This window comes from Pristiophorus japonicus, chromosome 32 (genome assembly GCF_044704955.1).
Source record: "Pristiophorus japonicus isolate sPriJap1 chromosome 32, sPriJap1.hap1, whole genome shotgun sequence".
Classification (NCBI taxonomy): Eukaryota; Metazoa; Chordata; class Chondrichthyes; family Pristiophoridae; genus Pristiophorus; species Pristiophorus japonicus.
The window spans coordinates 2,764,017-2,779,851 of record NC_092008.1 but is presented as its reverse complement, the minus strand read 5'-3'; the positions used below and the strand labels follow the sequence as shown (position 1 = coordinate 2,779,851).

Below are 15,835 nucleotides of genomic sequence, written 5' to 3'. Positions count from 1 at the left end.
ATATCTGTACACTGACTGGTGTCTCTCAGTCCCCTCTCCCTCAGGGAGATATCTGTACACTGACTGGTGTCTCTCAGTCCTCTCTCCCTCAGGGAGATATCTGTACACTGACTGGTGTCTCTCAGTCCCCTCTCCCTCAGGGAGATATCTGTACACTGACTGGTGTCTCTCAGTCCCTCTCCCTCAGGGAGATATCTGTACACTGACTGGTGTCTCTCAGTCCCCTCTCCCTCAGGGAGATATCTGTACACTGACTGGTGTCTCTCAGTCCCCTCTCCCTCAGGGAGATATCTGTACACTGACTGGTGTCTCTCAGTCCCCTCTCCCTCAGGGAGATATCTGTACACTGACTGGTGTCTCTCAGTCCCCTCTCCCTCAGGGAGATATCTGTACACTGACTGGTGTCTCTCAGTCCCCTCTCCCTCAGGGAGATATCTGTACACTGACTGGTGTCTCTCAGACCCTCTCCCTCAGGGAGATATCTGTACACTGACTGGTGTCTCTCAGTCCCTCTCCCTCAGGGAGATATCTGTACACTGACTGGTGTCTCTCAGTCCCCTCTCCCTCAGGGAGATATCTGTACACTGACTGGTGTCTCTCAGTCCCCTCTCCCTCAGGGAGATATCTGTACACTGACTGGTGTCTCTCAGCCCCTCTCCCTCAGGGAGATATCTGTACACTGACTGGTGTCTCTCAGTCCCTCTCCCTCAGGGAGATATCTGTACACTGACTGGTGTCTCTCAGTCCCCTCTCCCTCAGGGAGATATCTGTACACTGACTGGTGTCTCTCAGTCCCTCTCCCTCAGGGAGATATCTGTACACTGACTGGTGGTCTCTCAGTCCCCTCTCCCTCAGGGAGATATCTGTACACTGACTGGTGTCTCTCAGTCCCTCTCCCTCAGGGAGATATCTGTACACTGACTGGTGTCTCTCAGTCCCTCTCCCTCAGGGAGATATCTGTACACTGACTGGTGTCTCTCAGTCCCCTCTCCCTCAGGGAGATATCTGTACACTGACTGGTGTCTCTCAGTCCCTCTCCCTCAGAGAGATATCTGTACACTGACTGGTGTCTCTCAGTCCCCTCTCCCTCAGGGAGATATCTGTACACTGACTGGTGTCTCTCAATCCCTCTCCCTCAGGGAGATATCTGTACACTGACTGGTGTCTCTCAGTCCCTCTCCCTCAGGGAGATATCTGTACACTGACTGGTGTCTCTCAGTCCCTCTCCCTCAGGGAGATATCTGTACACTGACTGGTGTCTCTCAGTCCCTCTCCCTCAGGGAGATATCTGTACACTGACTGGTATCTCTCAGTCCCTCTCCCTCAGGGAGATATCTGTACACTGACTGGTGTCTCTCAGTCCCTCTCCCTCAGGGAGATATCTGTACACTGACTGGTGTCTCTCAGTCCCTCTCCCTCAGGGAGATATCTGTACACTGACTGGTGTCTCTCAGTCCCTCTCCCTCAGGGAGATATCTGTACACTGACTGGTGTCTCTCTCTGTTCCTCTCCCTCAGGGAGATATCTGTACACTGACGGGTGTCTCTCAGTCCCCTCTCCCTCAGGGAGATATCTGTACACTGTGTGGTGTCTCTCAGTCCCCTCTCCCTCAGGGAGATATTGTACACTGACTGGTGTCTCTCAGTCCCCTCTCCCTCAGGGAGATATCTGTACACTGACTGGTGTCTCTCAGTCCCCTCTCCCTCAGGGAGATATCTGTACACTGACTGGTGTCTCTCAGTCCCGAAATTGTCAACCACAGGCTCAGTATATTCCAACACATTACGTACACTGCTCCTGTATCATAGAATCATAAAAAAATTATGACACAGGAGGCCATCCAGCCTAATCCTACTTTACAGCTCTTGGTCCGTAGCCCTGTAGATTACGGCACTTCAAGTGCACATGTAGATAAATCCGATTGTTTGTGTTAGCCTGAATGGAGCTATATAAATACTACTAGTTGCTGTTGTGTGTAATTGTTGAACCTCCGGATAAACCTGAGTGTCTGCCTTAGCCCGAAGGGAGCTATATAACTGTGGGTTGTTGCTGCTTCCCTGTAATCGTTTACGGTCTGGATAAACCCGAGTAACTGCTTTAGCCTGACATTATATAACTGCGGGTTGTTTCTGGTTCTGTGTAAGCGTTTAAGCTCTGGATAAACTCAAGTAATTGCCTTAGCCTGAAGCGAGTTATATAAATAGAACTGGTTGCTGCTTCTGTGTAATTATTTAACTTCTTGATAATTCTGCGTGTCTGCCTTAGCCTGAAGGGACTTATATAGATATGAGTTGTTGTTGCTTCTGTGTAATCATTTAACATCTGGATAAACTGAGTGACTGCCTTAGCCCAAATTACTGCTTTAGTGTAACTGTTTAACCGGGGGATAAATCTGAGTGTTTGTGTTAGCCTGACGGAAGTTACATAAATGCGGGTTGTTGCTGATCCCATGTAATCGTTTAACCTCTAGATAAATCCGAGTGATTGCCTTAGCCTGAAGGGAGCTAGAGAGATATAACTTATTGCTGTTTCTGTGTAATTGTTTAACCTCTGGTTGAACCCGAGTTTTAATCGTAGCCTGAAGAGAGCTATATAAATAGAACCTGTTTCTGCTTCTGTGTAATCATGTTACCTTTTGCGTAATCATCTAACCTCTAGAGAAATCTGATTGGTTTTGTTAGCTTGAAGGGAGTTATATAAATGTGAGTAGTTGCTGCTTCTGTGTAATCATTTAACCGATGGATAAACCCACGTGTGTGCCTTAGCCTGAGGTGACTTACATAAATACAACCTGTTGCTATCTCCCTGTAATCATTTAACCGGAGGATAAACCTGAGTGAGTGCCTTAGCCTGGAGTTGTGTGAGAGTGGGGTGGAGGGCGGGGCGGGGGGGGGGGGGCGGGGTGTCTAGGGCTTGGTGTAATCTTTTAATCGGTGGATAAATCTGAGTGAGGGCTTTCGCTTGAAGAGATATACCGTATTGATGCTTCCGTGTAATAGCTTAACCGGTGGATAAATCTGAGTGAGTGCTTTAGCCTGGATTCGTATGGGTGCGGGGGAGCCTGGGGTCGGTGTAATCGTTTAACCGGTGGATAAACCCGAGTGTGGACAAATCAAATTGGCAAAAGTAGCCTTGAGGACGAGTTCATAGTGTGTATTCGGGATGGTTTCTTAGAACCAACCAGGGAGCATGCTATTTTAAACCTGGTAATGTGTAATGAGATAGATTTGATTAATGATCTCATCGTAAAGGATCCTCTAGGGAAGACTGATCATAGCATGTTAGAATTTCAAATTCAGTTTGAGAGTGAGAAACTTGGGTCTCAAACTAGTGTCCTGAACTTAAATAAAGGTGATTACAAAGGTAGGAAGACAGAGTTGGCTAAAGTGGACTGGAAAATAGATTAAAGGGTAAGACGGTAGTTAAGCATTGGCAGACATTTAAAGAGATATTTCATAACTGTCAGCAAAGATATATTCCAATAAGAAAGAAGAATGAAGAACCATCCATGGCCAACTAAGGAAGTTAAGGATGGTATCAAATTGAAAATGAAGGGATACAATGTGGCGATGATTATTGGTAGGCCAGAGGATTGGGAAATTTGTAGAAAACAGCAAAGAACTAAATATACAATAAAGAGGGAGAAGATAGATTCTGATAGTAAACTAGTAAGAAATATAAAAACAGATAGTAAGAGCTTCTACAGGTATATAAAAGGGAAGACAATAGGTAATGTAAACGCTGGTCCCTTAGAGGATGAGACGGGGGAATTAACAATGGAAAACATGGAAATGGCAGAGACTTTGAACAAATATTTTGTATCCGTCTTCAAGTTAGAAGACACTAAAAGCATCCCAATAATAGATAATCAAGGGTCAAAAGAGAGTTAGGCATTTAAAATAATCACTACCACTAGAGAAAAAGTACCAGGCAAACTAATGGACAAAGGGAAATCGGTGTATTTGGATTTCCAGAAGACATTCGATAAGTGCCACACAGAAGGTTGTTGCACAAGATAAAAGTTCACGAGGTTGGGGGTAACATATTAGCATAGAGGATTGGCTAACTAACAGAAAGCAAAGAGTCGGGATAAATGGGTCATTTTCCGGTTGTCAAACAGTAACTAGTGGGGTGCCGCAGGGATCAGTGCTGGGGCCTCAACTATTTACAATCTGTATTAATGACTTGGATGAGGGGACCGAGTGTAATGTAGCCATATTTGCGGATGTAACAAATATAGGTGGGAAAGCAAGTTGTGCGAAGGACACAAATAATCTGAAAAAGCATATAGATAGGTTAAGTGAGTGGACAAAAATTTAGCAGATGGAGTATAATGTGGGAAACTGTGAGGTTATCCACTTTGGTAGGAAAAATAAAAGAGTAAATTATTATTTCAATGGAGAGGGATTACAAAATGCTGCGGTATAGAGGGATCTGGGGGTTCTTGTACATGAAACACAAAAAGTTGGCATGCGGGTACTGCAAGTTATTAGGAAGGCAAATGGAATGTTGGCCTTTATTGCAAGGGGTACTATTGGTTCCGTATAATCGTTTAAGTGGTGGATAAACCCAAGTGAGTGGCTTAGCCTGGAACTGTCAGTGTGGGCTATCTCTTCTCCCGTGTTATCATTTAACGGGTCGATAGACGCGAGTGAATGGCTTGGCCTGGAGCTGTGTGACGGGGCGGGGGGGGTGGTGGCAGGCGGTGGCTTGGTGTAATCGTTTAACGGGTGGATAAACCTAAGTATCTGCTTTAGCCTGGAGTTGCGTCAGTGCAGGTTGACTCTGCTTCCGTGTTATCGTTTAATGGGTGGATAAACCCGGTTGAACGGCTTAGCCTGGAGCGGAGTGACAGCAAGGGGGGGGGGGGGGGGGGGGGGGAGTTCTGGGGCTCGGTGTAATTGTTTAACCGGTGGATAAACCTGAGTGCCTGCCTTACTCTGGTGCTGAGAGTGCGGGGTGTCTCTGGTTCAGTGTTATCGTTTAACGGATGGGTAAGCCCCGGTGCCTGCCTTAACCTGAACAGATATAACCAATTGCTGGTTCCGTGTAATCGTTTAATCCGTGGATAAACGCGAGTGAGCGGCTTAGCATGAAGCTGTCAATGTGGGTTGTCTCGCCGTATTATCATTTAACGGGTGGATCAACCTGAATGAGCTGCTTAGCCTGGAGTTGTGTGACGGGGGGGCTTGGTGTAATCGTTTAACGGGTGGATAAACCTGAATGAGCTGCTTAGCCTGAGTTGTGTCAAGGCTGTCTCTGCTTCCATGTAATCGCATAAGGGTGGATAAGCGCGAGTAGGCGGCTTAGCCTGGCGTTATGTCAGTGCGGGGGTCTGGGGCTCAGAGTAATCGTTTAACGGGTGGATAAACCTGAGTGTCTGCCTTAGCCTGGAGCTGTGTCAGTGCGAGGTTCTGGGGCTCAGGGTAATTGTTTAACGGGTGGATAAACCTGAATGTCTGCCTTAGCCTGGAGTTGTGTCAGTGCGGGAATCTGGGTCTCAGTGTAATCTTTTTACCTGGTGGATAAACACCAGTGTCTGCCTTAGCCTGGAGCGGTGTCAGTGCAGGGGTCTGGGACTCGGTGTAATCGTGTAACGGGTGGATAAACCTGAGTGTCAGCCTTAGCCTGGAGTTGTGACAGTACAGGGGTCTGGGACACGGTGTAATCGTTTAACGGGTGGATAAACCTGAGTGTCAGCCTTAGCCTGGAGTTGTGACAGTACAGGGGTCTGGGACTCGGTGTAATCGTTTAACGGGTGGATAAACCTGAGTGTCAGCCAGCCTTAGCCTGGAGTTGTGTCAGTGCAGGGGTCTGGAACTCGGTGTAATCGTATAATGGGTGGATAAGCGCGAGTAGGCAGCTTAGCCTGGCGTTATGTCAGTGCGGGGGTCTGGGGCACAGTGTAATCGTTTAATGGGTGGATAAGCCTGAGTGTCGGCCTTAGCCTGGCGTTGTGTCAGTGCAGGGATCTGGGACTCGGTGTAATCGTATAAGGGGTGGATAAGCGCGAGTAGGCGGCTTAGCCTGGCGTTATATCAGTGCGGGGGTCTGGGGCACAGTGTAATCGTTTAACGGGGTGGATAAACCTGAGTGTCTGCCTTAGCCTGGAGTTGTGTCAGTGCAGGGGTCTGGGACTCGGTGTAATTGTATAACAGGTGGATAAATCCGAGTGTCAGCCTTAGCCTGGAGCTGTGACAGTGCAGGGGTCTGGGACTCGGTGTAATCGTATAACGGATGGATAAGCGCAAGTAGGCGGCTTAGCCTGGCGTTATATCAGTGCGGGGGTCTGGGGCTCGGTGTTATCGTTTAACGGGGTGGATAAACCCGAGTGTCAGCCTTAGCCTGGAGTTGTGTCAGTGCAGGGATCTGGGACTCGGTGTAATCGTATAACGGGTGGATAAGCGCGAGTAGGCGGCTTAGCCTGGCGTTATATCAGTGCGGGGGTCTGGGGCACAGTGTAATCGTTTAACGGGTGGATAAACCTGAGTGTCTGCCTTAGCCTGGAGTTGTGTCAGTGCAAAGGGCGGCCTCTGCTTCCGTGTAATCGTGTAACGGGCTGGATAAACCCGAGTGAGCGGCGGCTTAGCCTGGAGCCCCGGGGTTCCGGGTGGCGTTGGGCCGTGTCCCGGGGGGCCGGGAAAGCGGGTCCGAGGCTGCGGCCTGGTGGTGGTGTCCGGGGGTGTGGGGCCCCGGCTGTGCCCTCACCGGCCGCCCGCCCCCCCCCGGCCTCCCCGCGCTCCCCGCCCCGCTCACCTGCCGTGGAACCAGTCCTCGCAGCCATCGCACTCGATCATGAAGCGCGTCACCTCATAGGGGCGGCGGCAGCGGCAGTACAGCGGCGGCATGGCGGAGCGGGCTGCGGGTCCGGCCCGGCACATTCGCCTCATCGCGGAGGGGCGGGGCCTGACACCGACTCTCTAAATTACAGCAACAACCCGGCCCGCCGCACTCAGAATAAATCACTGCTAATATTCACAGCCGGCATTTTTAATAGCAACCAGTTAATCTGTAAATTGTTCCACTCTCGGTCGCACTTTCCTCACAGTTATGGCGGAGCGGGCTGCCCGTTCGAGACGGCGGATTCGCCTCGCCGCGGAGGGCGGGGCCTCGCTGACCGCGGGGGGAAATTACAGCAACAACCCGGCCCGCCGCACTCAGAGTAAGTCAGCAGTAATGTTCACACGCTCCGCTTTTAATATTAATCAGTTAATCTGTAAATTGTTCCATTCTCGGTCGCACTTTCCTCACAGTTATGGCGGAGCGGGCTGCCTGTTCGAGGCGGCGGATTCGCCTCGCCGCGGAGGGCGGGGCCACAATTATCGCGGGGGAAATTACAGCAACAGCCCGCGCCCGCTACACTCTGAATAAATCAGCAGTAATATTCACAACCTTCCGCTTTTAATATTAATCAGTTAATCAGTACATTGTTCCATTCACAGCCGCACTTTCGTCACAGGTTGGTGGAGCGGGCTGCGGGTTCGCAGCGGTAGATTCGCCTCACCGCAGGGGGGGGCGGGGCCTGGCACAAACTGGGGAAATTACAAGAACAACCCACTCCTTTACACTCAGGATAAATCGCTAGTCATAGCAATACACTCCAGTTTTGATACTTTTAATGTGATCTTTAATTTGTTCCATTCCCACTTGCACTTTCCTCATATGTTGGTGGAGCGGCTTGCGGGTCCGCGGCGGCAGATTCGCCTCAGGGCGGGGCCTGACTGATCGCGGCGGAATTATAGGAACAACCCAACCCGTTACACTGAGAATAAATCAACAGTAATAGTCACAGCCTTCAGTTTTTAATATTATTACGCAGTCAGTAAATTGTTCCATTCTCAGTCGCACTTTCTTCATATGATGGCGGAGCGAGCTGCCTGTTCCAGACGGCAGATTCACCTCACTGCGGGGGGGGAGGGGCTGGGGCCTCACATAAACTCTCTAAATTACAGGAACAACCCAGCCCGCCACACTTACAATAAATCAGCGGTAATATTTATTGATTTTATTATTGAGGTTGCGCAGGAAAAGTGTAAATTGTTCCATTCTCAGTCGCAGTTTCATCACAGTATGGCGGAGCGGGTTGCGGGTCCGGGCCGGCAGATTCGCCTCAGGGCGGCGGGGCCTGACTTATCGCGGGGCAATTACAGGAACAAACCATCCCGGTCCACTCAGAATAAATCAACAGTAACATTCACAGCCTCCACTTTTAATATTAATCATGTGATCAGTAAATTGTTCCATTCTCAGTCGCACTTTCCTCACAGTAGGGTGGAGCGGCCTGCATGTTCCGGGCGGCTGATTCGCCTCACCGCGGGAGGGGCGGGGCCTGGCACAAACTGGGGAAGTTACAGGAACTTCGCTCACCGGTTTAATTAGAATAAACCAGCCATAATTATTGATGGCATTTATTTGCTGATATTATTGATCTCACTGCAGATTGTTCCATTCTCAGTCGCACATTCCTCCCAGCACACCAACACTCCATTCCGGCCCGCACTTTCCACACTCTGTCAATCACAGGAGTGTAACAGAGCTCCCTCCAGTGGACCCTCGAGGGAAATCCTTATTAGTCAGCAAATTGTGTTGGGGAAATTGATGGGATTGAATGCCGATGAATCCCCGGGGCCTGATAGTCTGCATCCCAGAGTACTTAAGGAAGTGGCCCTAGAAATAGTGGATGCATTGGTGATCATTTTCCAACAGTCTATCGACTCTGGATCAGTTCCTATGGACTGGAGGGTAGTTAATGTAACACCACTTTTTAAAAAAGGAGGGAGATAGAAAACGGGTAATTATAGATTGGTTAGCCTGACATCAGTAGTGGGGAAAATGTTGGAATCAATTATTAAAGATGAAATAGCAGCGCATTTGGAAAGCAGTGACAGGATCGGTCCAAGTCAGCATGGATTTATGAAAGAGAAATCATGCTTGACAAATCTTCTGGAATTTTTTGAGGATGTAACTAGTAGAGTGGACAAGGGAGAACCAGTGGATGTGGTGTATTTGGACTTTCAAGTGCTTTTGACAAGGTCGCACACAAGAGATTGGTGTGCAAAATCAAAGCACATGGTGTTGGGGGTAATGTACTGACGTGGATAGAGAACTGGTTGGCAGACAGGAAGCAGAGAGTCGAGATAAACGGGTCCTTTTCAGAATGGCAGGCAGTGACTAGTGGGGTGCCGCAGGGCTCAGTGCTGGGACCCCAGCTCTTTACAATATACATTAATGATTTTGACAAAGGAATTGAATGTAATATCTCCAAGTTTGCAGAGGACGCTAAGCTGGGTGGCAGTGTGAGCAGTGAGGAGATGCTAAGAGGCTACAGGGTGACTTGGACAGGTTAGGTGAGTGGGCAGATGCAGTATAATGTGGATAAATGTGAGGTTATCCACTTACAGGAAGACAGATTATCTGAATGGTGACAGATTAGTAAAAGGGGAGGTGCAAAGAGACTTGGGTGTCATGGTGCAACAATCACTGAAAGTAGGCATGCAGGTACAACAGGCGGTGAAGAAGGAAAATGGCATGTTGGCCTTCATAGCGAGAGGATTTGAGTACAGGAGCAGGCATGTCTTACTGCAGTTGTACAGGGCCTTGGTGAGGCCTCACCTTGAGTATTGTGTGTAGTTTTGGTCTCCTAATCTGAGGAAGGACGTTCTTGCTATTGAGGGAGTGCAGCAAAAGTTCACCAGACTAATTCCACGGATGGCAGGACTGACATATGACAGGTTCTGGGGGAGGTGGGACCAGTACAAACCGGACGGTCTGCACTTGGGCAGGAACGGAACCAATGTCCTAGGGGGAGTGTTTGCTAGTGCTGTTGGTGAGGAGTTAAACTAATATGGCAGGGGGATGGGAACCAATACAGGGAGACAGAGGGAAACAAAAAGGAGACAAAAACAAAAGACAGAAAAGAGATGAGTAAAAGTGGAGGGCAGAGAAACCAAAGGCAAGAAACAAAAAGGGCCACTGAATATAAAAGGGCTGCAGGAGGGGTAAAAACTAAAAATCATGGTTTAAAAACTAGGATGAAAACACTCTACCTAAATGCACGCAGCATTAGAAATAAAGTAAATGAGTTGACGGCACAAATCATTACAAATGGGTATGATTTGGTGGCCATTAGAGACATGGTTGCAAGGTGGCCAGGACTGGGAATTAAACATACAGGGGTATCTTGACGATTCAGAAAGATAGGCAGGAATGGAAGGGAGGTGGGGTAGCTCTGTTAATAAAGGATGATATCAGGGCAGTTGTGAGGGATGATATTGGCTACAATGAACAAAATGTTGAATCATTGTGGGTAGAGATTAGAGATAGTAAGGGGAAAAAGTCACTGGTCGGCATAGTTTATAGGCCCCCAAATAATAACTTCATGGTGGGACGGGCAATAATCAAGGGAATAATGGAGGCATGTGAAAAAGGAACGGCAGTAGTTATGGGGGATTTTAACCTACATATCGATTGGTCAACTCAAATCGCAGGGGGTAGCCTGGAGGAGGAATTCATAGAATGCATACGGGATTGTTTCTTAGAACAGTATGTAACAGAGCCTACAAGGGAGCAAGCCATTTTGGATCTGGTCCTGTGTAACGAGACAGGAAAAATAAACGATCTCCTCGTAAAAGATCCTCTCGGAATGAGTGATCACAATATGGTTGAATTTGTAATACAGATTGAGGATGAGGAAGTTGTGTCAGAAACGAGCATACTATGCTTAAACAAAGGGGACTACAGTGGGATGAGGGCAGAGTTGGCTAAAGTAGACTGGAAACACAGACTAAACGGTGGCACAATTGAGGAACAGTGGAAGACTTTTAAGGATCTCTTTCATAATGCGCAACAAAAATATATTCCAGTGAAAAAGGGCGGCAAGAGAAGAGATAACCAGCCGTGGATAACCAAGGAAATAAAGGAAAGTATCAAATCAAAGACCAATGCGCCAAGGTTAGTGGGAAACTAGAGGATTGGGAAGATTTTAAGCAACAGCAAAGAATAACTAAAAAAGCAATAAAGATTACGAAGGTAAACTTGCGCAAAACATAAAAACAGATAGTAAAAAGCTTTTACAGATATATAAAACGGAAAAGAGTGACTAAAGTAAATGTTGGTCCCTTAGAAGATGAAAAGGGGGATTTAATAATGGGAAATGTGGAAATGGCTGAGACCTTAAACAATTATTTTGCTTCGGTCTTCACAGTGGAAGACACAAAAACCATGCCAAAAATTGCTGGTCATAGGAATGTGGGAAGGGAGGACCTTGAGATGATCACTATCACTAGGGAGGTAGTGCTGGACAGACTAATGGGACTGAAGGTAGACAAGTCCCCTGGTCCTGATGAAATGCATCCCAGGGTATTAAAAGAGATGGCGGAAGTTATAGCAGATGCATTTGTTATAATCTACCAAAATTCTCTGGACTCTGGGGAGGTACCAGCGGATTGGAGAGCAGCTAATGTAACGCCTCTGTTTAAAAAAGGGGGCAGGCAAAAGGCAGGTAACTATAGGCCGGTTAGTTTAACATCTGTAGTGGGGAAAATGCTTGAAACTATCATTAAGGAAGAAATAGCGGGACATCTGGATAGGAATAGTGCAATCAAGCAGACGCAGCATGGATTCATGAAAGGGAAATCATGTTTAACTAACTTACTGGAATTCTTTGAGATATAACGAGCATGGTGGATAGAGGTGTACCGATGGATGTGGTGTATTTAGATTTCCAAAAGGCATTCGATAAGGTGCCACACAAAAGGTTACTGCAGAAGATAAAGGTACGCGGAGTCAGAGGAAATGTATTAACATGGATAGAGAATTGGCTGGCGAACAGAAAGCAGAGAGTCGGGATAAATGGGTCCTTTTCCGGTTGGAAATCAGTGGTTAGTGGTGTGCCACAGGGATCAGTACTGGGACCACAACTGTTTACAATATACATCGATGACCTAGAAGAGGGGACAGAGTGTAGTGCAACAAAATTTGCAGATGACACTAAGATTAGTGGGAAAGTGGGTTGTGTAGAGGACTCAGAGAGGCTGCAAGGAGATTTGGATAGGTTAAGCGAATGGGCTTAAGGTTTGGCAGATGGAATACAATGTCGGAAAGTGTGAGGTCATCCACCTTGGGGGAAAAAAAAAAAAACAGTAAAAGGGAATATTATTTGAATGGGGAGAAATTACAACATGCTGCGGTGCAGAGGGACCTGGGGGTCCTTGTGCATGAATCCCAAAAAGTTAGTTTGCAGGTGCAGCAGGTAATCAGGAAGGCAAATGGAATGTTGGCCTTCATTGCGAGAGGGATGGAGTACAAAAGCAGGGAGGTCCTACTCCAACTGTACAGGGTATTGGTGAGGCCGCACCTGGAGTACTGCGTGCAGTTTTGGTCACCTTACTTAAGGAAGGATATACTAGCTTTGGAAGAGGTACAGAGACGATTCACTAGGCTGATTCCAGAAATGAGGGGGTTACTTTATGATGATAGATTGAGTAGACTGGGTCTTTACTCCTTGGAGTTCAGAAGGATGAGGGGTGATCTTATAGAAACCTTTAAAATCATGAAAGGGATAGACAAGATAGAGGCAGAGAGGTTGTTTCCACTGGTCGGGGAGACTAGAACTAGGGGGCACAGCCTCAAAATACGAGGAGCCAATTTAAAACCGAGTTGAGAAGGAATTTCTTCTCCCAGAGGGTTGTGAATCTGTGGAATTCTCTGCCCAGGGAAGCAGTTGAGGCTAGCTCATTGAATGTTTTCAAGTCACAGATAGATAGATTTTTAAGCAATAAGGGAATTAAGGGTTACGGGGAGAGGGCGGGTAAGTGGAGCCGAGTCCACGACCAGATCATCCATGATCTTATTGAATGGCGGAGCAGGCTCGAGGGGCTAGATGGCCTACTCCTGTTCCTAATTCTTATGTTCTTATGAAGAAAGACTGGATCAACTAGGCTTATACTCACTGGAATTTCGAAGAATGAGAGGGGATCTCGTAGAAACATATAAAATTTTGACGGGACTGGACAGGTTAGATGCAGGAAGAATGTTCCCGATGTTGGGGAAGTCCAGAACCAGGGGTCACAGTCTAAGGATAAGGGGTAAGCCATTTAGGACCGAGATGAGGAGAAACTTTTTCACTCAGAGAATTGTGAACCTGTGGAGTCCAATTCGTTGGATATATTCAAGAGAGCGTTAGATGTGGCCCTTACAGCTAAGGAGATCAGAGGGTATGGAAAGAAAGCGGGAAGTTGCATGATCAGCCATGATCATATTGAATGGTAGTGCAGGATCAAAGGGCTGAATCGCCTTCTCCTGCACCTATTTTCTATGTTTCTACATCTGTTCCACCTCATGGCCTACTGTGGTAATGCAACTCTTGCTGTCGATAAAAGGGCCATGTGATTCTAGTCACATGCTAAGTTAAGCCCCATCTTGTGTAATGTGTTTGTTGGTCATGCGGTAAAGGATCTATCACCAGGAGCTCCACAGCCTGACACACGATAAAATACCAACAATATTAACACCCTCAATGTTATTAATCCAAGCTGTAAATTCCTCCATTCTCATTCGTGGGCAGATGTGGCGGAATGGGCCGGGGGTTCAAGGGGGGTAGATTCACCACCCTGGGGGGAAATTATAGTAACTTCACACTCCTCCACACTGAAAATAAACAATCCAAATAAAAAAACTTGACAATTCCAACGCACTCCTGGCTGGCCTTTCACCCTCCGTAACCATCAACTCATCCAAAACTCCACTACTGCCCTCGTCTTCTCATCCGCTGCTGCAGGCCTCACCCATGCCTTTGTTACCTCCAGAGTTCACTATTCTAACGCACTCCTGGCCGGCCTCCCACATTCTACCCGACGTAAACTAGATGTGATCAAAAACTCGGCTGCCCCGTGTCCTAACTCGCACCGAGTCCCGCTCACCCATCACCCACTGTGCTCGCTGACCCAGTGTCCTAACTCACACCGAGTCCCGCTCACCCATCACCCCCTGTGCTCGCTGACCCACATTGGCTCCCGGTTAAGCAACGCCTCAATTTCAAAATTCTCACCCTTGTTTACAAATCCCTCTGTGGCCTTCACCCCCCCCTATCTCTGTAATCTCCTCCAGCCCCTACACCCCTCCCTATCTCTGTAACCCCCTCCAGCCCCTACCTATCTCTGTAACCCCCTCCAGCCCCTATCTCTGTAACCTCCTCCAGACGCTACACCACTCCCTATCTCTGTAACCTCCTCCAGCCCCTACACCCCTCCCTATCCCTGTAATCCCCTCCAGCCCCTTACCCGATCTCTGTAGCCTCCTCCAGACGCTACACCCCTCCCTATCTCTGTAACCTCCTCCAACCCCTTCCAGATCTCTGCGCTCCACCAATTCTGCCCGCTTGAGCATCTGATTATAATCGCTCCACCATCGGTGGCCATGCCTTCAGTTGCCTGGGCCCCAAGCTCTGTAACTCCCTCCCTATCCTCCTTCAAGACGCTTCTTAAAACCTCCCTCTTTGACCAAACTTTCAGTCACCCAATATCTCCCGGTGTCAAAATTCTTTCTCATGACACTCCTGTGCAGCAACTCAGGCCGTTTCACTACGTCAAAGGTGCTGTAACAATGCAAGTTCCTGTTAGTAACATAATCCAACTTAAACCCCAAATCGCTTGGTTCCCATTCGTCGCTGGGCACAACCAAAGAAGCGTTTCCTGTGATTCGCCGCGGTGTTTTCGACATGGGCTTTGCCGCCGCTGTTTGGGGGCGATTTAAATCTCTCTTTCCTGCGTCGCTTCCCTTTCCGAGAAATTCTTGTTCTCTCCAGACATTAAAATATCTTTTATTTCCGTCGATTCCCAGCGGCCCATTCCTTCGCACCTTGGCCCGCGTGAGCTTTGTCTGGAGATTCCAGCCGGCACTTTCAACAGGCGATCGCTTCATTGATCTGACCAGCACTGCCCACAATCACTTCATGTTCAATTGCTTTTCTGAGCATTCGGTGAATAAAACAGTACATTAAAACACTGAAGTAGACACAAATCTTGGCCATCGTTTGATTCCCACCGCAGAATTGAACCATTTCCTCACAGGGCCCTTCAATCTTTGCATAATATTGCATGCGTGTCTTTTCATTCATTACACATTGGCCAGAATGTGCATCGGAACAGGAGTAGGCCACTCAGCCGCTCAACCCTGTTCCACCATTCAATGAGATTGTGGACGATCTGGGTCATTATCACAGTGCTGTGTGTGGGAGCTTGCTGTGCACAAATTGGCTGCCACGTTTCCCACATTACAAGTTACCACACTTCGAAAGGGCTGCAGTAGCTGTGACACCCTTTGCGCCGTCTGTTTTAGTGAGGTTGATTGAGGGATAAATATTGGCCCAAGGACACCGGGGAGAACTCCCCTGCTCTTCTTCGAAATAGTGGCCGTGGGATCTTTTACATCCTGCATTGGAGTGCCCCGCAAACGACAAATGAAATGGATTAATATTCTTTTTATTGATTTTGGCAGAGGGATGAATGTTTGGCAAGGACTCGCCTGCTCCTCTTCCAAAAGCGGCTGAGATCTCCACCCGAGAGCGCAGAGACTCGGTTTAACACCTCAACTGAAAGGCGGCTTCTCCGACAGTGCGGCGCTCCCTCAGTACTGCCTCTCCGACAGCGCAGTGCGGCGCTCCCTCAGTACTGCCCCTCCGACAGTGCGGCGCTCCCTCAGTACCGCCCCTCCGACAGTGCGGGGCTCCCTCAGTACCGCCCCTCCGACAGCGCAGTGCGCCGCTCCCTCAGTACCGCCCCTCCGACAGCGCAGTGCGGCGCTCCCTCAGTACCGCCCCTCCGACAGCGCAGTGCGG

The 15,835-nt window shown here is 48.4% G+C and overlaps 1 protein-coding gene across 1 annotated transcript in view; it reads right to left on the bottom strand.

Moving 5' to 3' along the window:
* Window positions 1–6,890, bottom strand: part of LOC139240490 (histone lysine demethylase PHF8-like) — a 99,484-nt gene extending 92,594 nt beyond the window's left edge. The window contains exons 1-2 of the mRNA XM_070869025.1: window positions 6,757–6,890; window positions 5,519–5,652 (exon numbers count right to left, since the gene is read on the bottom strand). Of these exons, the coding sequence (XP_070725126.1) occupies window positions 5,519–5,652; window positions 6,757–6,890 (268 nt within the window). The remainder of the gene's footprint in view (window positions 1–5,518; window positions 5,653–6,756) is intronic.
* Between the last annotated feature and the right edge of the window lie 8,945 nt (window positions 6,891–15,835).